Source organism: Heptranchias perlo, chromosome 22, assembly GCF_035084215.1.
Source record: "Heptranchias perlo isolate sHepPer1 chromosome 22, sHepPer1.hap1, whole genome shotgun sequence".
Taxonomy (NCBI): Eukaryota; Metazoa; Chordata; class Chondrichthyes; order Hexanchiformes; family Hexanchidae; genus Heptranchias; species Heptranchias perlo.
The window spans coordinates 41,214,771-41,239,363 of record NC_090346.1 but is presented as its reverse complement, the minus strand read 5'-3'; the positions used below and the strand labels follow the sequence as shown (position 1 = coordinate 41,239,363).

The following is a 24,593-nucleotide window of genomic DNA, read 5'->3' as shown; positions in this document are numbered from 1 at the left end:
TGACATGTGATCTGGTTGCACTCATTCCCAATACATTCCTTTTTCCGTGTAGAGCACTGGGTTTGACTCGGTAACAAAAGTGGGTCAGGACTGGCCCCGAGAGAGTTGGACTGGAGGCACATTTCAATAATTTTACTTCAGGATTGGAAATTTTAAAATTATTTGGAATTGAAATTGTGTCATGTGATATTAGCACATGAATGCATTAAAGTGTTCATATGAATTTTTTGTGCGCTGATTTAACAAAGTCATTAGCCTATTTATTTTAAATAAGTAGGTTAATGCCCTCATCCGAAATGTTAGCCCATTCATTGCATAGTGTGCTTTCATCCCAAATAAAACCTTAATTTGTGCTACAGACACAAAGGCCCAGTACTAACATAGGGCTAGCACTAGACTCCCATCATAACTGTCAGGAGACTGATGTAAATGGCTGAAGTGAAATCAGGAAGCATTTTTTTCCACACAAAGGACAGTGGAAATCTGGAACTCTCCCCCAAAAGGCTGTCGATGCTGGGTCAATTTAAATTCTCAAGATTGAGATCAACAGATTGTGTCAGGTAAGGGTATCAAGGGATATGGATCAATAGCGGGTAAATGGAGTTGAGACACAGATCAGTCATGATCTGATTGAATGGCAGAATAGGCTCAAGGGGATCTATGGCCTACTTCTGTTCCTATGTTCCCATATGAAAGCTGCCATTTATATCGTTTCTCTGGGGTTTCTGCTGGTCTACTGCTGGAGTTACAGTGAGACACTGAGGCAGCTCCACAGAATTTCAGGGCCCAAACCTCTCAGCATAACGCCCTCAATTGTGAAAAAAATCATCCATTTTTAAAAAAAGACATTTATACACTGATCAAATAGAATGAGTTAAAAGTTTGTGATAACCTAAAGTCCCTGAATTTGGCTTCATCATATGGCATATTCTGGACATTTAATGACTATTACACACTTGCCACAACTGACTGACCCCTGCATTAATTGTGAGTTACACCCCCCCCAAATCACTAAATGGTTAATTTTCTGTAATTCAGAGTTCCTGATGCGTACCCTTTATAGCCTATTCATATTTTTGTTTTGTTATTCAGCAATTACCTCATTAATGTTCTCATAATTGTGCAGGTGACACCCATTTAACACCGTGAAGTAAAGTTTTCAACTCAGTAATATCACTATTGCCACATAATGCTGCATCAGTGAAATATTGATGACTTCTACTGATGGAATTTTGAGTGTATCAGCATCAGGTGTAAGAGAGGATTGCTTTCTAAACATGACAAAAGTGCAATTTACAAATACTCTCCTGAATGGAATAGTATGCCCAGCTGATATCACTCCAGTGTCTGACCCTCCCCTAGAGTTAGCACAACATTTCCACGAGAAATTATCATTTACAAAACCAACTACAACTGGAGTCATCCACAGCACATCAAGCCGATAAAATTATATATTTTTTCAAATACGTACCTAACCTGCCAGAAAAAAAGACTGGTTTTGCTTAACATGTTCTTTGAACTGCTCAACTTTTTCAAACCATTGAGGCAGCTTCTTACAAAGTTCAATCTGTGAGGGGATGAATTTAATATCTTTTCTTTGAGACCTAAATTTGAATCCACTCCAGATGAAAACAAAAGGATTCATGGAATGATTCTGTCTCTTCTATCCCCCTGAGGAGTGGAATAAAGTTTTAGACTGCCTGGCATTTTGCTATGTTTACCTTTTGATCATTCTAAATATTGAGACATGTTGTCAGGAAACTGAAACCGATAGGCATTTACAGCCTCTGCATTATCAGCCAGGCCACTACCTGTATAGACACAAGTACAAGGAAGCAAAACACTCCTGTTTTTTTAATCTTGGGTCAGAACATGCTGAGAGAAATAGCTATCGCCATGAATGGCAGCACAGTTCTCAAAGTAGTCAAACATTTTGATTTATAACCATTTGCTTATGCAGAGAAGTCTCATTCTGTTGGCCCTGCTACCGCTGTGACTGGCTTACAGACGACTCACTCTTCATGAAAATGTACGCTTTGAACACTCATCCAGGGACCTGTGTTGATTTTGACAATGGGGGGATGCGATTTTAACCCACCCTTTCCAGCTGACATTTTGAACGCCTGACTGCATTTAGGTGGCTAAGACACCTGCCAGGAGTAGGCAGATTCCTTGTGCATAATTGCAAATTGGGGACCTATGATGTAATTCACACCCCCTCGTGACTTTAACTGGGCGGGTCAGAATTACAAAATTCTGTAAGCAACATCAATAGCTGAATACCAAGATGACCCTAGAATACATACTATACCCTCCCATGAACTGGAGTCATCCACAGCACATCAAGGCACCTGAGTGAATGACAAAATCAACAGCATTCACAATGACACAGGAGGACTTTAAAGCAAATAGGGTGCTTAATATACATTGCTAGGAGAGTCGAGCGTAAGTTGAAGAGTGTCACGATAAAACTGTACAGTGTCCTGGTTAGACCGCACCTCGAGTACTGTGGTCAGTTGTGGTCACTAAGACTTAAGGAAAGCACTCAAGCTGTGAAGGCAGTGCAGAGAAGAGCAATGAGACTGATCCCTGGCATTCAGGAATCGAGTTATGAGAACGGGGGCTCTTCGGCCTTGACGAAAGGCAACTGAGAGGGGAACGTTGAAGTATACAAGATAGTAAATGGTATAGGTAAAATAAACCCAGAGCACTATTTCAAGGTAAACCAAGACACTATGATAAAGAAGCACAGGCTATAACTGGTGAAAGGACAATTTAAGACATCAGCTAATTAAAACTCAGAACTGAACTCAGACCTTCTGGTTTGCATTGCACTGTCCTCCACCAGGCTATGCTCTTACCCACTTTGAGGCATGGGAGGGTATAGTAAATTTTGCTTTATTGTAAATTTAATACATTTTAAATAGAGACTTCCTCTATACTTATTTGTAACAAATAACCTTCAGCCTACAGCATTCAGAATCAAAGTCAATTTGGAACCGATGTCCTTATACTATTTTAAAACAGAGGTTATGTTGTACTATTTTCCTGTTTGTTAGAATAGAATTTCTTCATAATTGTGAATCTCCCTTATGATATACACAAGACATTTATCTGTTGTCTAATTGATATTTCAATATGTTGCTAGTGCAGAAACCCCTTCCCACCAAAGTTAATTATTTGAATATTGCAACAAATTTGTCAATAAAAGAGAGATATGCACCTCAGAAGTGTTTTTATTATTTACTATTCATTATTTATCAGTAATCCATATATCTTCCTGGAGAATTGCTTCTTGTGCAATTAAGTTTCACTGCCCTCAGAAATTAGAACAACTTGCATTTATATAGTGCCTTTAATCTAGAAAAACATCCCAAGGCACTTCATGGGAGGTGTAATGAAAACAATGGCTGCCAAGACAAAGGAGGAGATATAAAGGAGGGGTGACCAAAACCTCAGTCAAAAATGTGGGCTTTAAGGAGCACCTTAAAAAGGAGAAAAGGGAGGTGGAGAGGTTCAGGGAGGGAATTCCAGAACATGGGGCCTAGGTGGCTGAAGGCACGGTCATCGGAATCAAACTTCATGGAATAGTTTCCTCTCAGCAAACACTGTTCGTAAATGGGAATACAGCGTTAATTTTTACTACGTTAAAAAGGTGCTATATACATGCACATGTTGTTGTTGTAATGGGAAATCACAGTTAGGTGGCTAAAAAGTTTGTTTAATGAACGGGTCAGAATCAGCAGATAAAACGCTTCAAATTTTGGTTTCAGAGGCCTCGACCTTTGCTTAGCCTGAAGTACTGCCTCCTGAAGAAGGCTGAACATACATATCCCTCCTCCGCTGCGCTCCCAGAAATTGGATGGGCACCACTAAATTATAAGGAAGCAAATATTTCTCACTCTCTGGCTGAGAAGCTTTCACTTTAAGTTTTTAAACTTCTTTCACCCAACTTTGCTGCTTTGGTTCCGGACACAACTGAGGGCTCTTGGCATGTACAAGGGTGATTATGTTTATGTACAAGGGTGCATTGACTACAGCCAGATTAAGTATCTCAGATATTTCACAATATTAGCATCATTGTTTTCCCTTTGTAAGGGAAATTATATAGTTTTAAAATTATTAAAACTATGCCATGGCCATATCTGAACATACTGACCTCTTCTATCCAGTTGAGTCTGCAATTTACAAAATAGTGTATCCTAAGAGCAGCCATTGCTATACAGAGCAACAAGCAATCTGTGATGAAACCAGATTTACAGAATTAGATTTGCTTTCTTTGTTTCTGAAAGTCTCACTTTCAAGTGTAATAAAGATGCTATTCTCTGCTTATTTCAATTACAACAACATTAATAAAAAAGGTTTTCTTCTGAACTAGCTGATTTTTAGTCGGGGAAATTCTTCTGCAATGAATTGGCATATGAATGTCTATATTACCATATGGAAAGTGTCTAATTTTGAAGAGATACGTACATTCAATGCAGAAAAAAAATGGGTTCTGGAAAACAGAATTTTTAAAAATGAGTGTGTGTATACTCACCTCTGGTGACACAATTAGATCTACAGTGTTCCTGTTGCTCGTTGCCATAGTAATAATTGTCAGCCGCATATGCACCACTTCCATTATATAATTTGACATCACTCTAATTAGGAAAAAATTGTTTACATAAGGGGATTGTTTTGTAAACTAATTTAAAAATTCTGAATGCAAACAAACTTGGGTTTATTTGATCCTAATTTGTATTAATGTATATGAACTTTAATCCAATTTAAAACATATCCCTAGTTACAATCTTGGTCATTATATTCATAGTAAAACAAAATAGATTTCAGGTTATTAGTTTTCTCCTTCAGTCCCTCAACTGGGTCACATTAATTCATGTGCCTGAACTAATTCATGTCAATTCAGGTCTCATAACACAGATGCTGTGTGGCAATAGATGGAAATAGCATCTTGGAGTCCCCTCTTCAGTGCATTCTCTTCACAAATCCTTAAAAAGGAGTCGATGAGCCCATTTTATGTGCGCTAAACAGGTCTCTAAAGCCTCCAATATGGCAGGAAGCGTAAGCTCATTACGAGTTGGAAGTGTGCCACCTGCCATAAAATAGGCAACCAGGGCCTGAGCCCGAAACAGGCATTTGGCCCTCTGCAATTGCAAATATGGGACTTGATGCCATTTTGAGGCAATATTGCGCTGTCCTGGGCGGAGCCGCTGCACATAGATCCCCATTGGCTTTCTCCCGCCTCGGCTGTGTGGAATAACCTACAATTTCAACCTTGCCCAACACTGTCCTCTTTAAAAAGAAACGTTCTCAGCAGTGGATAAGAACATCAGTCTTTGGTGATCTTTTTATCTGTACACTTTGAAATCCTTCAACCAGATTAAAGGAGAATTCTCCCCGAATGATAAGGACTTTAGAAACTCCTTCAAATCAGACTATCATTTCTTTCAGTTTTCAGTTGAGAAAGCATCTTACACCAGAAACATTAATTTGTCTTTTCTCTTTACAATACTGTATTCCAGAATTTTCTGTTTTTACATATCAGCAAATTGTCCCACTGCACTAGAATCCTCCCTTATAGATGAGCAGCCCCAATAAGTGATAATCTCCTTTTATTAATATTCTAATTGAAATGAGCATAGAGAATAGCATCTCTATTAAATACTTTTATATAAGAGACCTTCAGAAAAGAAAAGCAGAAGTCTATAAGGATTTCAGCACACAGTTTCTAGATGTAGTAGGACAATATGAAATAGTACAAAGATGGTATTATACTGCAAATATTTTACCTAGTATCATTGATGCATACTGATGAATTTGCAGTTCCTCATTGATAGTTTCCCATCAGCCTCTCAGTTTTGATGTGTCTTCCCTGCTTCGACAGTTGTAATTTATTGGTGTTTTAAGTATGACATAAATTTGTGTACAGATATCGTGACTGAAGCGTGTCACAGGAATTGTATCAGACAAAATGTACACAAGATGCAAGACTTTTTATGAAGACTAGTGAATCTCCCACGGCCTTGTTCACAATTAGAGGAAATGGTGGCATTGAAATTCCGTCTGGGTTTTCTCAGTCAGATAAAAGATCTCATGGCAATATTTTGAAGAGCAGCAGGGAAGCTCTCCCTAGTGTCCTGGCCAATACTTATCCCTCAACCAATATCACTAAACTATAGATGATCTGGTCATTATCTCATTGCTGTTTGTAGGACCTTGCTGTGCACATATTGGCTGCCGTGTTTCCTACATTACAATAGTGACTACACTTCAAAATATTCATTGGCTGTAAAGCGTTTTGGGGTGTCCTGAGGTTCTATATAAATGCAAGTTCTTTAACTCGACAAATTTAATATATCAAAGATAGATAGGTCCTCTTCATTGATTAGCAGCTCTGTTAATCTGCCTACATAATAAGTCACTACACTTCAAAAATTAATTCATGGGGTGAAGCACTTTGAGGTGCTGCAATATGAAGGGCACTACATAAATACAAGTATTATGGTTGAACTTTACACTTCCCTGATTACTTATAACTGCATTTTCTACTCCCTCTCTCTCCAAGATTATGTTTAAGCACGGAGTTACATTTTCCTTTTAACTATAATTAGTTTAATGCTTTTATGGTATTCTAAAGTGTCTCAAAACTACATAACTCAGCTTGATGAATCCTTACTTCACAATAAATCAAGTAAAAAAAAAATCATTTCCAGTAAAAAAAAAGCCCACTAATTGTGAGAAAGTGATGTAGCTGACATCAGTTTCGAGATAATGAGACAATAGCTACATTGAGAAGATTTAGACAATTGCATTACTCTCAGAACCACAAAGAGAAAACATGTAAGAGTGCTGGTGAAGCATGCTGTTACTGGATGAATTAAAACCCGATCTTTCCTGAATGTGACGTAACTGTGAATAATAACTAAAGAATGAACGAACTTGTATTTATATTATGCCTTTCGCGAGCTCGGGACGTTCCAAAGCACTTTACAGCCAATGAAGTACTTTTGGAGTGTAGTTACTGTCGTGATGTAGGAAACGTGGCAGCCAATTTGGGCACAGCAAGATCCCACAAACAGCAATGTGATAATGACCAGAGCATCTGTTTTAGTAATGTTGAAGGATAAACATTGGCCAGGACTCCAGGGAGAACTCCCCTGCTCTTCTTTGAATAGTGCCATGGGATTATTTTACATCCACCTGAGGGGGCAGACAGGGCCTCGGTTCTACAGCATTTGCTGTTGGAATCCCATGGTTCTTTGAAAAGCCCAGGGTTTGAATTCTAGGGGCTTCCTCTGTCCCTCAGCTGCTGGCATCAGCATTAGGAGATCTTCCTTTTGTTGATGGTGTTATGGATGGACATGCTTTCAAAGACATTCTCCAGAACGATAAAAGTACATGTGTAACCAAACTGTTGGGAAAGCATTGCACATTCCTGCATGATAATGACCTAAAATAGGGTTGCCAACTCTCATTGGACCTAATCCTGGAGGTTCAAAGAAAGAAAAAAATGACTTGCATTTATATAGGGCCTTTCATAACCTCAGGACATCCCAAAGGGCTTTACAGCCAATTGAAGTACTTCTAACATGTAGTCGCTGTAGTAATTTCAACCACATGACATTCCCTGCAGTCTGCAAACTTTGTCTCTGCATAAACATATTTTCCAGTAAAGGATTTGGTGTTTTGTCAGATTACCTTATGGGTGAAAGCAGTGGTGATAGAATTGTGATGCTATTTGATTACAAAGTCCATTAATACCAGCAAAGTCAACTCTCAAATATTTAGATTCATAGGTTTTCAAATCTCACAGGCTTGGCACACGAGCCATGATCAGGTCAACATATGAGAACTAAAACTGGCGAAACAGATTGTACATCCACTGACATTTTCTCATTGTAAACAATTAGCTAATGAGTCAACAGCTCTGAACAAGTCTTGGATCAGTGTGATGGTTACATGTGATAGTTACATTTTTTTTTAAAAAGAAAAAAGCTTGCATGCGCTTCATGGTTCATTAATGGTTTGTCGAGTCTACACCTGCACAAATACCTATTCCACTTCTTTCTAAGAGTTTTCTAAGCATTGAAAGAAATGAAACAAAAACTGAAAACACTGGAATAACTCCTCAGAATGCTGGAAGGGACTGTACCTGAAACTTCGACTTCTGTTCTTTCCAGCCACGGAAGTACTCTCCTCCCGGGTCAGCAGCAGCACATCCCGAGACATCGATCGCTCATTCCAGGGAACTCCTGGGCAATCCGGGAGGGTTGGCAACACTGAAAACCAGTCATTTTGGGAAGGAATTCCTGAAGAATGAGTTAGCAGATCTCTGCTTTAAGATCAAAAGAAAGTGGAGATGGTATTATTTAACTAACTCTAGGGATAGCTAGAAGCCCACAATCTGAGCAAAAGCAAAAGTGTAACTGCCTACTGACTCTAAAGTTTCATGAAGGCCAAGGGTGTTACCTCACATAGTAACTGCTCATAGTCTAGGTGTGGACTTAAAGTTGCCCAAAAATTAGCTGTGATTTTCATACCGATTGTACATTTGTAAGTAATGAACTAAAACCAGCATACAAATATACTGGTGCCGCTACAATAATTTAATTCTTGATTGTCTTCCTAGCCAAATAATTTCTGCAATTTGCTGATTTTTCCAGTTTCTAAAGCCTGGACGATATGGTGGCTGTAGACACCCATCGCATGGTGACACTCCCAACAATTGAGACGTAAAATTCCAGGCAGATTCTCATATCTGTATTCCAGAAAGTGAATGCCTGGTTTCTGCACCATAATCACCTTTGGTTTCATTCAAATACAAGTGCATTTATACATTAATTTAGTAAAAATTGATTAATTTGGGTAATACAATTAGGAATTAGAAGGAAATATTCAAAAAGGGAAAGGTAATTAGGCCTTTTTAGAAGCGGCTTCACAGAAATCTTTTTGCTGAAGGTGAATTCTAGTGTAATATGGAAACTATGTGTAAATACTTCAATAAGTTACAAATCCAGGCTATGAAAAAGTAGATAATAACTGCAACAGATGTATTAGCTTCAGTATATGCAACTGCTGTGTGGGTAAGACAGGGAAAATAAGTGAAATTGGGAAGGTGACATATGCAAGCATTCTGCATGTTTAAACTACAGTATTTACTTGGGTGATTAAATGAAAACTGAGTTTTAACTTACTTATGCAGGTGATTGACATTAGCACACTTCTGGGATCAAAATAGCATACTGAAAGCAACCTATTGACTTTCACAGGATGTGCACTGTACAAGACATTCAGTTTATGTATTTAAATGTTCCAGCCAGTCATGGAGGGAGAAGTGTTTGATAAGTTGCAAACATTGCATTATTAAAAGAAATACATGTATAGCAAGTATGCCACCGTGTGGCGAAAAGCTGCATGAGGATAATGCAGAAAAAAACAAATATAAAACGTATAGAAGGGAAGCAAAGAGGATGAGAAGACCAGGAGGGAATATAAAAGACAGGCAACCAACACTGATAAATAACAAGGGCTTTTATAAGTATAAAGGATAGTTAAAAGGGTAGGTTCACTTAGAGATGAACAGGGCCACCTTGTATTTGAGAGTGAGGAATGGCAGAAATGCTTAATAAGTATTTAGGAACATAGAAATTGCTAGACGAAAAAAGATCCATTTAATTCAGTTTCTACCATCCTGGTAGTCACATGATACAATAATGGAGTTGTTGACTAATCATGGTACTCAATCTCTATCAATTAGTCTACAACAGACCCGGACATGACAAAGCCCTAGGCTGGAGAGTTTTGGGAACCATAGGTCCAGTCACCTGTTAATCCCAAAGCATACACTTACCACATACCATGTCTCAAAATACTCATACTGTATCCCAAAGTTATTTTGAAACAAATTGATCTAATTTGCATTTGAATGAATCAATACTAACTGCTTCCACCGTCTCCCTAGGGAGCCTATTCCATACATTAACCTTCCTTTGCAAAAACTGAAGTCAAAGTTGAATCATAGGAGTATCTGAAGAGGATGTGGAACAGCACTGCTGGAAACAAGTATTCAAAAGTAAATTGGATTTTAAAAAAATTAAAGGCACTAAAAATAACAAAGGCAGTAGGCTTAGATGGAATGCAACTAGAAGATTGGAGGAGGTTGGGGAAGAGATAATAGAAACAGGAACTATGCCAAAGGATTTGAAGGGTGGCAAGAAAAGGGGTAAACCAGGAAATTATAGGGCAGTTAGTCTAACTTCAGTTGTGGATAATCTTCTGGAGTCCACAATATGGGCTAAAATTAATGGACACTTAAAACATTGACACATCAGGGAAAGTCAGCATGGATTTGTAAAGCAAAACCCATGCTTGGCTATTTTAATTGATTTTTTTCAAGGGACTTAGAGAATATAGATAAAGGGAATGCAGAAGATTCTGATAAGGTGCCACATAAGAGTTGTTACAAAAAGGGATGGCTGGAGAACAGAAAGCAGAGATTAGGGGATAAATGGATGTTTTCCAGGATGTGGGTTGTTGTGTGCTCCTGAGATCTATGCTGGGATGTTCTACCAGGATAGAAGGGGAACTAGATGGACCTTGGTCCTTTTTCATCTAGCAATTCCTATGTTCCTAAATACCAATCATTTATATAAGTGATTGCCTATATATTCCCCTTGTGCCTATGGCCCAAAGTTTGTTGATACCAATTTTTTTTTGGGAGGGAGGGGGTAAATTAATGTTAGGTCCAATATAAAACTAGAAAAGGATAATGCAGAGTCAAAGTTGAAATAAAAAGAGACAAAGTTGAGATATGAAGGCCTCTAGTCCAAATTAACTGTGTGGAAAACTTTACAGATTATCAAATTAGCAGGAGATCTATAACTATGAATCAGATAGAGTACAAAATAGATACAGTCCCCACCACTTAAAAACATCCACATTTAAAACAGGCAGTTGCTTACATTGGCCAAAAAGCAATAATGTCTTAGTGTCTTAAGTGCGCCGTTTATTTCAGGCATAAACAGCTGTGCTTACTCATTATAGTTCGCAACACAGTACAGGTAATATAAAAACCATAAATATCCTGCATGGAGGAATCCTCGATCACACACGCTGAATTTATCAAGAAAAAGAAAAATGTTTTAGCTTTAATCCCAAACAGAATTTTTTTAAAAATCAAAAAATTGTTTTTTTTGCTGGTCTAAATGTATTTTTAAAAAAAAATCAATCTGATATCCTCTAAGCAAAGCAAAAATCAATTCTTTTAGCAATTAAGTTCAGCCACTGTTGATTTACATCATACTCTGCAAATTGTAGCTCGCATTTTCTGCATAATTAGCACAGAGCTTGGTAATATTCCTTACACTGGCAATAACATTAAAAGTGGTGTCACTGGCATTATTTTGGGTGCACACCTGCCATAATGTCTGTCAAATGTTAAACTGACTCCTTTGGTGCCTTCTTTTCTTGAGCACCTTGCCCTCGTCCACCCCTTCGGCCTTGCATTTAAAATGCTCGTCGCATGCTGTCCTCCTAAGCCCCATGCCGATTCCCTTAACCGCTACACCTCTTCGATGACTCCAACCTACATTTGAACTTCCCCGAGCCCGCTCTCCTCCAATGTCTTTCTATTCTCAATCTCATCCTCCACATTAACTCTCCCCAGCAACGTCCCAACCTCCTCATCTCTATCACTGACAAGGTCACTTCTTCATCTTCCTTTCCACCCACATCCCCATGTCTCCTATAAGCCTCATGATCCACCTCAGGCATAAGAAACTCTCCATCAGTTCCCTCACAAACTCCATCTCCTCTGGCCCTCCACCTGCGACACCTCTGCTATGTACCTGCTAAATTACTGTCTTTGATGCCCTCATTTCCACCAAATCAAATACCATCTCCCACTGCTGCAGTTTTACCTGATACAGGCCCCATCTTTGTGCCCTCATTTTCAAAAATCAACTCAAGCACACATGGCAGGCAACAAACGGTTGTCACTCACCACCAAATTTGGCTCAACCGTGTCAAGCTTTACCATGCCTCGCTATCTAAAACCTACTACAAAATCATCCATAAGGCTCTCTCCTTAAGTCCCTCCCCAATCTCATGTCCAATGCCAAATGTAGAAAGCTCACTGATTTCTTCATCTTAAAGATTGAAACCATCCATCTTCCTGATTTCAGTCTCCCTGCAACTTCTCCCCACATTCATCCAGGAAACACCCATAAACTGTTCCGTTGACACCTTCCCCACTCAACTTCCCCCCTTGGCCCCTATGATAGCTGACATGATTAATGGCTCCCATTTCTTATGTCCCATCCCTCTTTCAAAACCATCATCCCCCTCTCAAAAAACACACCCTTGAATGGTTGGTGTACTCCAGCTACCAGCCCATTTCTAACCTCCTCTTCCTCTTCCCAGTTTAGTACTGATCCTTTCAAAACTCCATGTACAAATTCTTTCAAGTCCAGCTTTTACCCTTCTCTCAGCACCAAGATGACCCTGGCCAAAATCACATTCACTGACAGTAATGCATTAATGCTCCTTGTCCTCCTCAACCTCTCAGTGTCTAATACGGTCAAACCAGATCATCCTCCTCCACTGTCCTGCCTTGCTTGGTTCCACATTTCTTTTCTGAACATGGCCAGCACACCTCCAGCAGCAGCTTTTCTTCTCCACATCCCACCCCACTCACACCTCAAATCTCCCCTTCTGCATCTACATGTTACTACTCAGTGACACCTGCAGGCATGGGGGCAGATTCCACAAGAATGCTTACAAGACCCAACTTTACCATTCCAGCACCTCCCTTGACCACCTCTGTATATTGCATGTCTGACTTTACCATAGGTAAACTTACTTCTACTGAATACTGGGAAGACCAAAGCCATGATTTTTGGCCATCATAAATTCTGCTTCTGTCCCACCAACTCCATCCCTCTTCCCAACTACACTCAGATTGAGCTAGACTGTGCAAAACCTGCGACCCAGAACCTGGCTTCAAACCCACACCCTATCCATTACTAAGAACAGTTATTGCTACCTCGACCCTGGAAACCCAAGTCCAAAAGGTGACAAAAGTGTACATTTTTAAACTCGCCTTTCCTCAAATTCTAGCTTGTCCAAAAATGTGCTGCCTGTAACCCATCCCTGACCCAAATTATGCCTATACTTGATAATTGACTCCCTGTCCCCCAACAAATTGAATTTTAAATCCTCAAATCCATCGATGGCCTTCCCCCACTATTTCTGCAACATTCTCCAGCCTTGTATCATCTCCCACACTCTGATTTTGTGACTGACTTTGGTGGCAGATCCTTTAACCACCTTGGTCCTACACTTTAGAACTTCCTGCCTAAACCCCTCTGCCTCTGCACTTTTGAAACCTACTTAAAACCCATCTTTTTGATCAAGTTTTCAATTACTCTTCTTACTTTCCTTATCCATGGGCCATTGTTCTATTTCCACAGGGAAACATCTTGGGACTTTCAAGTTAAAAGGTGCTATACAAGTACAAATTGTTATTGGGTTGTCCTGTAGTAGAGCTCCAAAATCCCAAGTCTTCCTTCATACTCGCTAGTGCAATATTTTCTTTAAATTTTGTTTTGAAGTGTCCAAAATTGCTCACAGTATTCCAACACATCAGCTGCCCTTTATCCTCTCCCTCTGGCAACATGGACAGCTGAAACATCCTGGACATTATTGGCAATAATTCAGTCCCCAGCCACTAGACCCAATGAGTTTCAGGCAACAAGGAAAAACTGGTTCCAATGTGAACTGAAGCAATTTTGATCATCTGCAATACACAACTATTTTCACCATCTCCTAATTAAAAAAACCATAACCATACTCAAGTAGTAAAAGTCCTGTGCCAGGCAGAGCTGGGATTTTTTCATTTGATTATGAATTGTATATGCCCCAGTAAGGCGAACTGCTTAATGCAAGTTCACTGCCGAGTTCCGTAAGTGAATTATGCTCAAGTTGTAGTTACTTTGCTGCAAAGGCATTTTAAAACCATAGGGATGGAAATCAGCCCAAATACCTTAGTTCTGGGAGTGTTCTCTGCCTGCGTTGATATATTGCCGCCTTTGACTCTGGCATTTAAATATGCCTGCTTCAAGTGACCATTTTGAAGATTTCAAAAGCCCCAAAGGTCACAATGGTACTTTTGGGGACAACCATGTAACAGGAGTAAAATCCTAGAAGTTCTTTGCTGGACAAAACTTCCAAGTTTCTCAAGAAAGTGCTTTTGCAGTTCATCATGCAGTTGATCCCTCATCTGTCACAGTCCCAAGAGAATTATCTACACCAGGGAGAAAAGAGCACAAAATGGAAGCTTAGCCTTTTAGCAAGAGTGGAAAATGATTCACATCAAATGATGAAAAGCAACAAAATTGTAAACATTTGCTGCTGGGTAGGACCCCTGGTATTCAATACAAAGCTTGAAGTTGCTGAAAGGCTGGGGTTGATGGAGGCACGCTGGTCAGTCGATCTTCATGTCTGAGGCTTGATAGTAAGTTACTGATTAACTGGGGGAAGAGGTGTCCTAGCAAGCCTCACCTCTCTTCACTGGCATCAACACATACACTTTCCAGCAAGTCACTGGTCAGTGATTGAGAGAGGAAACTAGTAGGCCTTGGCATTCATCGATAGTAGGTAAATTGGTTTACAGACTTTGTCCTTGAAAAAACACCCAGAAAATCTCTATTGCCTGTCAAAATATAAAGTAGCAAAAACAATATAGTAAATGGTGTAGAACTTTCTTTTTGTGGAAGACAACAGTTGCTTAGTGTACCCCATTCTTTACTGCAGATTCTTAGCAACCCTGACATTTGGAAACAACCACTTAGGAGAATAAGACCCTAAATAGCCCTACACAGTTAATAAGGAATTCACAGGAAGACAGACAGATATGCTCCTGATCTACAATTATTAACTTTTCAGTATTAAGTACCAATCTGAACAGTCAAAATATTGCCAAAGGACTGTAAACAGATCTTACTAGCTTAACAAAATTAAAATTGGATGCTTGAAGAACTGAGACAAGCACAACTGTGTAAGAAAGTGCCTGTGTTATAGATAAGAAGTTTAGTCAGTAAGTAGAATGCTGAGTTGTGCAAGTAATCACAGCAAGTAGCAAAAGTCGAAAAAGCAGCTAAGGAATTTATATTACTTGATATCTACATCACTGCCATTAGCAATTAAATCTAAGAAATAAAATGCTGCTTGAGTCCATATTTGGGTCTAAATCTACTTTATAATATTCAGCATTACAGAAAAATCTGCCAACCTATCAACATGTTTTTGCAGGTTGAAATGCTTAACCAAAACAAAAATATCTAAACAAAATCTTACGTTTTTGGTGCACAAAGCAAATACAACACAATTTTTATAGAAAATTTTATTCAACATACAACATTTTCCAGCAAAAAGGCAATATACAGGAAAAGATTTCATACACTGCTACGTGAATTAAAAAGATAGGAGGGAAGAGAAATTAAAGTTGTGAATTGCAGATTCTATTTTACTGCACTCAACTAGACACGCTGCTGCAATTAGCTTAAAAAAACCAGTCTGAAATAAAACTACACGCAATGAATATCAACATCAGTGACTTTACCTGCAGACTCCTCCTTGGGAAATTTTATCCTTCGAGTGTTAAATTGTACATGTTCATCATTAAATATACAATTTTTTTGTATTTTTAAAAATTTTTACAAAGTCAACAGCTTACTACTTACGTTATTGAGCATGCCCTCTGTGCTAAAGGCTGTGTTTGTCATGTTATAATTTTACACATCTCACCATGACAAAATAGAAGACATTCAGATTTTTCAACTTTGCCCTTTCCAGCCACCATTGTTTTAAAACTGTTTTCCCCCACAGGCAGCACAGTAAACCCCACCTACTCCAGCCAGTTACCATTAGGAAGTACTAATGGCCATAGCATCAAAATAAAACAAGCATAGCCAGATCTACAAACTCGCACCAGGCAGGATACAATGAGTACTGATTTATTATTATTGCCAAGGTGTTCTACAAAGAGTATGGGATGAACAAAAACCCAGATCATGTTTAAAAACAAATCAAAGACCACATTCAGCTGGGAGAAAAAAAATGCATCTCCTTAATATTAAGTGCCAACAACGTGCAAGATGTAGTACAGACACCATTTATTAATGCTGTGAAAGTCGGTGGTGTTTACAAATTCACAAAAATTCTGAATTCATCCAAACTACCTAAATAAAGAAAAACTATCCAAATGACTGTAAACATGAACAGGCTGACTGCTTCAAGTGTTTGTGAAGTTTCACAAACACCTATAATTAGCAGACAGCCAGAGATGTGAATCCTATGCCATCTGCTGTGGGTTATTCTAAAGGCATGGAACCATTTAGCAAATGACTAGCTGTTTCCTTACTACTCAGCTCCTTCGCAATGCTGCCACATTCCTGCCACAACATCTTTTCATCTTTAAAACAAGCAAGAATTCACATCCAACTGCATTGCTCTTTTGAAAAGGATAAAACCATTTCCTCTTTCCATCTGGAAAATAGGCAGTCAATAGATACAGAGAAGCCAAACTGAACAGCCTCAACAAAATAAAATTAGCATCAGCAGCAAATCCTGTCGCTGAAGACTTCTGACAAGGTGCACGTGTACCAAAGTTCATTTTTACTGTTGTTGAATAGGTGCACACAATGTCTTTTTAATTTTTAAGACACACAATTCTGACTAGGTCAGGTATTGGTGTCAGTTGTGAATCTTGATCGCTTTTTCCAGGTATGCATAGCGACTTCTCTTTGGAGCTTTATTGAAGTGATCAAGCCCCAACCATGGCCTTGGCTGGGACATATTACCTGGGAACAAAAACAGAAAAAGTTAAATATCACTTCATTAATACCGATATATACGGTCGCTCTTTCAATTAGAGTTAAATTCAAGCTAAATGCAGTTAAATATCAGTGTGAAATACAACTCAATTAACGTACGCGTGTGTGTGCGCGCGCAAAAGTCACAACCCATTACGTAATAGTCATAAGGGTCTCCAACTAAACATAACAAATAAAGCTAATACCAGTAGCATTAAAATTAAGCGATAATATTCCCAAAATTTGTAGACTCCAATAACTGCATCAATGACTGTAATTATGGTATCTAAGAAAAAGACATTTTTAAATCACTACAACCATTGGTATAAAGCCCCATGCAAATAAACAAGGCTGCTGGAAGAGCTTCACACATTTGTTAAGTACTTAATAGGAGGATTCCATAGCAACTTTTCAATTTGCAGGCTTCTAGTATATGAATTAACATTTGCAAAACGTCATGATGCAGATTCCATAGTTATGGACAAAAGCATGCTTTTTTTTTGAATACACAACTGCTCATTCCACGTATTCTCCAAGAATTCATTCGTATATTTCTCTTCTAGATTCCACCCTTTGAAATTGAACCAGGAACAATGGACATCTTAAATATATCTTTCTAAAAAGAAGCAAAGCTGCCAATCATACATATAAAGACAGTGTATGCCTGCAGTTCCTGGGACTACCTCCCAGTAGGATGCATCAAGTGAACATCAGACTTAAATCCATTTATCTTAATGGAGCATTTGCAAAACAAAGCACACTGCTATCTATCTATAAGTGCTTCTGGTGATTTCAAACCAAATAGCTGTGCAATTAACATATTAAAACCAATTGGTCTCATCCAAGTCAGCAATTTGCAGCTCCCAGGCTGGGTTATTATGTTAAGCAAACTTGGTTTTAATCCCAAAAGGTGCTGTAGCAAAAAGACAGAATGGAAATACAATATGGATAAAATATTACATTTTGTCACACATTATGGAGACATACCCAGAGTACTTGATAGCTACATTTTTAAATATCAGTTTTAGTTTCACACTGGTACAACTTATGGTGGATATCAAAAATTCAGTTTTTGCAGCTTTGCTATGAATGGTTGGTGCTATTCTTCCCACTCCACTCCAAATAACTCGGCAAGTCAATGCTCTAACTGGTAGTGTGATCCCTCTGCACACTTGGGGCTCCCCAAGCCTGCATCCAAACTATCTGGACTCAGCAAACTGGGATTTGCCTGTAAGGGGAGAGCTGCAGTCGGTATTGGGTAAACAGAAATTATGTGTAGATTTCTCAGTAGCTTGGTTTGGAAACTCAAATGTGGCATGGGTTTGTGTGTCAAAACACCTGGCTGACCAAAAAAAAATACTCTATCTTCATGCGTTCCCCTCTCAGTCATCTTTCAAAGCTAAAAAACACAATTTTTCCAACATTTCCTCATAACTCAACCCTTTGACACTAAGGATCAGTCCTGTGGCTCTTCTCTAATATCTCCAGAGTTTGAATTCTCCCTTGTATCTTGATGACCAGAACTGGAAGCAGCAGTCAAGTTGTGGTCTGATCAGAGCACTGTGCAGTTGAGTGTGACCTCCTTGCTTTGGGCATATAGTTCAGCATTCAATTTGGTTCATTAGTAGTTGTTTCAGAGTGACTGTACATGTTAAACATTTCATCTGTTAATGCCCCAAAGATCTCGACTCTTCAGAATTCATTCATGGAGTACATATGCTGCCCATTTTTGTTTATTTGCAGTATTTCAGTTAAAAATCTTACTTAACACATCTTTGTCAGCATTTCCCATTATAAATTTCTATTTCCACATTTATAATGGAAACTGCCCATGTAATCTGGTCATGCTATAATTATATTATTCCACCAAGAGTGATGCTGTAGCACCTTAATTTTGTATCTCCTAGCATTTCAGCCAGTACTGCAGAGAAACTCCCATGCTCCATCCAACTCTACTTCTCAAATTGCCCTAAGTTTTTCTATTTAGAAACACCACAAGGCACTTCACAGGAATGTTAGCAGACAAAATTTGACACCGAGCCACAAAGAGTTATTAGGACAGGTGACCAAGCTTGGTCGAAGAGGGAGGTTTTAAGGAGCAACTTAAAAAGGAGGTTGAGGGGTTTAGGCTGGAAATTCCAGGGCAGATACCTCTGAGGCTGCAGCCCTGAACTTGAGTCATTAACTACTTTTACACTGACATCAGCACAGGAAAGACAGTACAGGATTCGTAGCAATTATGTTTATTGTAAATAGGGTTGCCCACTGGCTCAGTAGGTAAGCACACCACATGGTTAGCACTTAGCCATACAGATTTGACCCACGGCCCATCCTGAGTTGGCTAGTCTCGCCAAGCTTCCTCCCAATTGCTATATGGTGATCCTTCATGGAAAGTGTACATCTGTGCTGTCAGGTGAATACCATGGTTCAGCTTGTGATCCCCTCAACAATTTAAAAACCTAACACTATCTCGGTTCGCATGAATTGTCTGCTCAGGAAAGGCACCGGGCCAAACTGTACCTAAACCTGAACTGCCGCATTATGGAAAGAAAGGGAGGGAGGGAGAAAAAAGACAAGTTTTTTGGTCTCAGCTCTTGCACATTTTTAAAAATTTTATCCCTTGTAAGTCGGTCTTGGGTAAGCTGTATACTATTACCCAGATCCCTCCCTTCGCTACCCCCATTTAAAAACAAAGGGAAATGCAGCACTTGGACTGAACAGGAGCTCGATATGGTTTGCACAGTAAATAGGTAATTTAGATCAAAAATTTATGTAGTGAACATCTAATAAAAAAAATTGCTGTACAGTGAAAAGTTCTAATGCTCTGGCACATTTGGTGTTAATGCCAATGCCTGAAATAATGAAATTGCTTTTGTAATTGGATTTGTCTCAGAAGTTTTAATTGAGAGTTTCTCTAAAATAACTTGCAATTTACTAAGTCATGAAAATAACCCTCAACAAATAAAATCACTATTGTTAAAACCCTGACATCACCTGCATAATTATACATCTTGGCTTGGGATCACCTGTCAAGGCCAGAATTGTACTATATTAAAACTTCACTGTTAATTTAAATACAGATCCTCATGCAAACACTCAGGTCACATGTTCACACATACAGATGCAATTTTAACTATCTTTAGTCTCGAGAGCTTACCCGTTAACTGTAGAGAATCTGGAACTGACCAGTCTTCTGCAAAAAAAGTCACGTATATAAAACTCCCACAAAAAGGTAACCCTCACTGTCTAGAATTTCTTTAAGACATTATATCCCCACAGGTTATTGTCATAAAAATATGGGAATTAATTTATTAGCACTTAAGACATTCAAACCAATTCCTTCCGACTCAATAGTGAGAAAATAAATTTGCAAATTCTTTTGCTACTTACTGGGCTGTGGCTCAAAATCCTTCAGGTTGATTTCATATTCATCCTCATTTATGTATTGGTGTCGACCCATCATCACAATTGCAAACTTGAACTTGAAAAGAGAATTAAGTTTTAATAAGGAACCATTCCAAACAATAGGAGAGGAGTGAACACTATACCGAATGACTGCAGGAACCTACTCTTGCTCAATATTAATCTTCTGGTCCTTTAAAGACTGACTTAGATTACAAACAACCAACAGCCATGGGTTTTTATTGCCATCTCAGCTTCTGTTTAAAGAAAGTCTATTACAAGCAAAATACTCTCAAAAAGACTGCCAATATAAGCTGCTTTTACCTTTTCAAATTCCTTCTCCTGAACTTCCAGCATGGCCTGAATTCGCTTCATAATCTCCCTGAAGAGTTCGCCCTGAAATTTATAAAACAAAGCGCGAACTCCTATTAACCTTAAACCAGCAATATTTTTGAACAAAACTCTCAAACCTTCTTCGTCAATATTTCTTCACACTAAAGCTTTGTAAATAGGTGACAGCCGAGAAAACAATTGCTTATCAATCAAATATTCTGCAGGGACAATACAATTTGACATCTTACCTGGCATATCCGTAGCAAGAATGGAATTCCAAAAGTGCCAAAAACTTCTTTGTGAAAATGTGCCACTGGGATCAGTAGTTCATTCTCTTTGTCCAGATCAACCTGATCTAGTGGGACCTCCTGAAAAAATGTTCAAATAAATGTACCAATTGGAAACTTGTTTAAAATAAAAGTTTAAGGATTGCCACAGAATAGCTTGATATCAAATACATGTTATACCTCTATCCTGAATGTGCGGCTCGTTGCTGGAGATAAACATTCTAACAACTCATCTTCTTGATGGACTCCAATTATTTTGTAGCTTACAATTTCCAGTAGCCTAAAGTAAAAACACATTAACAGCATAAAAAACTACAAACTGTCAAGGTGTTTACATTTAATCCAGACTGTCTCAGGACCCAGAGGTGACTGCTCAGAGATGCACGAGCCTAAGATGATTGTCCCTCCAATTGAACAGGTCTGGGTTGCCAGATTCCCCATCTCGCGTTTTAAGGCACTATGTTTTCAGAAACTGTGCCAGGAATGTCATGCCATACATTAGTGCCACTCATGGAATCAGCGATGACTGGATAGCAATTTAAGGCACCTTAAAAATACAGATAAATTTATAATTAAAATAGTTTCATTGTTTGTAAATCTTTTGAGGAACATTATATTAATTATGGTTCTAACAAATTTACTATATTGAGAAATCCTAAAAGTTAAACTTCTGGTAGATGTTTTCCATTGTACTATCATATATCTTACAAACTTAATGCAGTATCTCGTCATCACTTAAGTTGCCATCGCTCACACAACCTATCTAATTTGCCTCAACAGAATAGTTGGTTTGGGATAAGAGACTGAAAAAATAATTGAATTTATACTAAAATCTGTACGCAGTGCATACCAATTTTTAAAGAACGATTATGCCAATTGTCAGCTCAAAATTGAAACTATTTTCTGCAGACCTTCACACAATACATTGTGGGTTTGCTGAAACCAACCGCATCGAAGTGAACTTCCAAAGGCAGAACAGTTGAATGTGGATGCCTTCCAAGACTCTACATACTAGAACAATGTAGTACACTCTACAACTAATCTGCACTGCCTATATTAACAGTGGAGGTATCACTACAAAGCATGCTCTGTGGAATACTCGCTACACAGATTCTTACCTTAGTTTGCTGGATCCTTTTTCTGACAATTCTACAGCTTTCTTACATTCTTCCAGTAAGTCACGTACACAGCCATGCTTATCTGGATATAGTGTTATCTCCTGTAATTAAATATTTATTCAATCAGTATTTGGCTGAATACACTTCTAACAATTTTATTTCCTAGTAACAACAAAACATCACTACTAACAAGTAGAGGATGGTTTGAGCTAGTTTCTTAGTACAATATTGGTAGATGTTCATCACTTAATTACTAGAGTGAACGTTAATCAGTTGACTGGTACCCTTATTTTGGGGCTATACTTTGGCAGTAACTAAAGAATTCCTGAGTTTATAATATTGAAATGCTTTAAAAGGAAACAATCCTATATAGTCATGTGCCCGAATTTCTAGATACGATTCTCCCCCCACACCCCCCCACCAAATTTTCTTCCCAATTTGTGCTGGTGCTGAATCCTCCAGTGCCGTATTAAGATGCCATCCCTAATGTTAACGTACTATTTGACCATGGAAGATGAGAGGAAAAAGATCACAATCAAGTCTTCCTCTTTTCCCATCTGACATCCAAGTATACATACTTTCGTGCAGGGGACACCAAACAAGGTCCTTTGAAGATTCTTCCTCTCTTCAGTACTGGGAATCTGATTATAACTATAATACATTCTTAAACAAAAAAAAAGCAATGCAGCCAGGATCTAATTCAAATTCGATATACTGCACAGATTTGGCCCAGTGTACTTGATTAGGGGCCATATGCAGGTGTGTGTTCTCACAAATATATTTATTTGCCCATGGTCAGTTGTTTTGATTCCCTATCTGGAGATGTAGTTATGCAGTGAAGGAGGGAAAGAGTGCCTGGGCCTCCGCAGGAGGGAGCTTCCCATTGTATTACGAGGTGATTTCTCCCTCCCTATTCAATGACTGGATACCTTTATGTGCGAGTGCTGGAAAGTGTGTGCAGGTGAAGAATGGTGTGCATGAAGGCAAAGAATAGTTCTTATCCCCAGCTACACAAGATTTTACTTTGAATTTTTTTTTCACAATCAAATCTGTTTAAATGGCAAATTCATTTTACAACATTATGAAGTGCCTGGCTATTAAATCTTAATGCAGCATAAAAATTGATATTCACCTCTTCCCTATAACTGCTATTGAGCCAAATACATTTGAAACTCCGTCTGTTTTCAAAGTCTGTGATCTTCATTTTCAGCTAGATAAAAAAAAGTGTATTAATGGAAAACAAGTTTTTATTGCATTGTCTTTGCAGTATAAAATGTGCAAAAAATTGATTATATATTAAAACATTAACTGTGACTTGAATTAAACAGCAGACTACGTGGACAAGCCCTTTTTAAGTCTCTAATACTATAAATACAAACAAGTCACTCACATTGCATTTGTCTCCCATAATAAATAATGCATCAGAGACTGGGCTGCTGAACTTTGATTTCTTCTACCTCTTCCTACGTACCCGTTTTTAAAAAGTTAGAATATTGCATGAAACTAACCTAAATCATTAAAAACTTCCCTCCCCTTTTCAGGTTTTAATCCCATTTCCTATCCCTTCCAAAAAACAAATCTCAAAATCTCATTAGGTATTTATACTGTTTCAATTCCGCTACATCCTAACTCCATCTTTTTTGGCGTGGCGAGAGTAATTTCGGAAGAGGCAGCAATTTCATAGATTCTTATAAAACTCTTTGCTTGTATTTCTTAGGCTAGCCAGAGATGTGGCTACAATAAGCATGCATAAATAAGTTGCAAACATTTAAATTGCAGTGCAGTAATTTAAGACAGTGGGCCCAGAGAAGGAAGCTGAACTTTAAAGAAAAATCACTTTCATGTTTTGAGGGTAAGGCCCATAAAACAAAATTTTGAATCAGCCTAAAAATAAATCTCTTGCCTATTTTGAACATGCTGTCCATCACACTTGCAAACAAACCACAACCTTTAAAAGTGCTTGCCTATTTCTGATATCCATGTCTTAAAATCAAAAAGTAATTCCACATTGATTTGTAACTACACAAACAGAAGGTAGAATGGCAATAAATTCCCATAAGCTTGAAGATGAAATTGCTCCACAAGTTGACAGTATTCAGTAAAAACAAAATTAGAAGTAGTGTACAAGGATATTAAAAGTTTTAACGCTTGGCAAAATTGGAACAGTAACAGGTTATAGTTCCAGGATAGATGCGAGTAAATATACCTTTATTTGAAAATGATAAGCTTGTGTTTAACACCAGTTTACCTCAAGCCTTTTCCACATGTAGCATAGAGGTTGAGTACAAACACACTTACCTGCTGATAATAGAGTTTCTTTGGTTGTCTTGGCTTGAAGAACTGCAGCAAGTCTCTAAGTGTGCCTTCATAATTATGCCTAAGAGGATTACCAGGCCCATCCCTGTAACTTTAACAATAAACTTCTTTAATTTCTGGCAATCTTTTTAAGCAAGAGCACTACATTAATATCAATGAATGAAATCTTTTTTAAAAGATAGGTAACAGAATGCAAGATCAAACAAAAACTGACTCAGTTAACAAAGTATATTAAACGCATAGACACACAGGTGAAGGAGGGA

General features: G+C 38.4%; 1 protein-coding gene across 5 annotated transcripts in view; it reads right to left on the bottom strand.

The window, feature by feature from the left end:
* Positions 1-15,388: 15,388 nt before the first annotated feature.
* The window catches only part of usp7 (ubiquitin specific peptidase 7 (herpes virus-associated)), a 77,870-nt gene continuing 68,665 nt past the window's right edge, over positions 15,389-24,593 (bottom strand). Inside the window, exons 24-32 of one of the 5 annotated variants that reach the window (XM_068003351.1) lie at positions 24,313-24,421; positions 23,147-23,224; positions 22,015-22,115; positions 21,077-21,176; positions 20,858-20,977; positions 20,601-20,672; positions 20,265-20,355; positions 20,032-20,067; positions 15,389-16,862 (exon numbers count right to left, since the gene is read on the bottom strand). In XM_068003351.1, the coding sequence (XP_067859452.1) occupies positions 16,756-16,862; positions 20,032-20,067; positions 20,265-20,355; positions 20,601-20,672; positions 20,858-20,977; positions 21,077-21,176; positions 22,015-22,115; positions 23,147-23,224; positions 24,313-24,421 (814 nt within the window). In that variant the 3' untranslated portion in view covers positions 15,389-16,755. The other 4 variants (XM_068003352.1, XM_068003354.1, XM_068003355.1 and 1 more) reach the window with 4 other exon arrangements.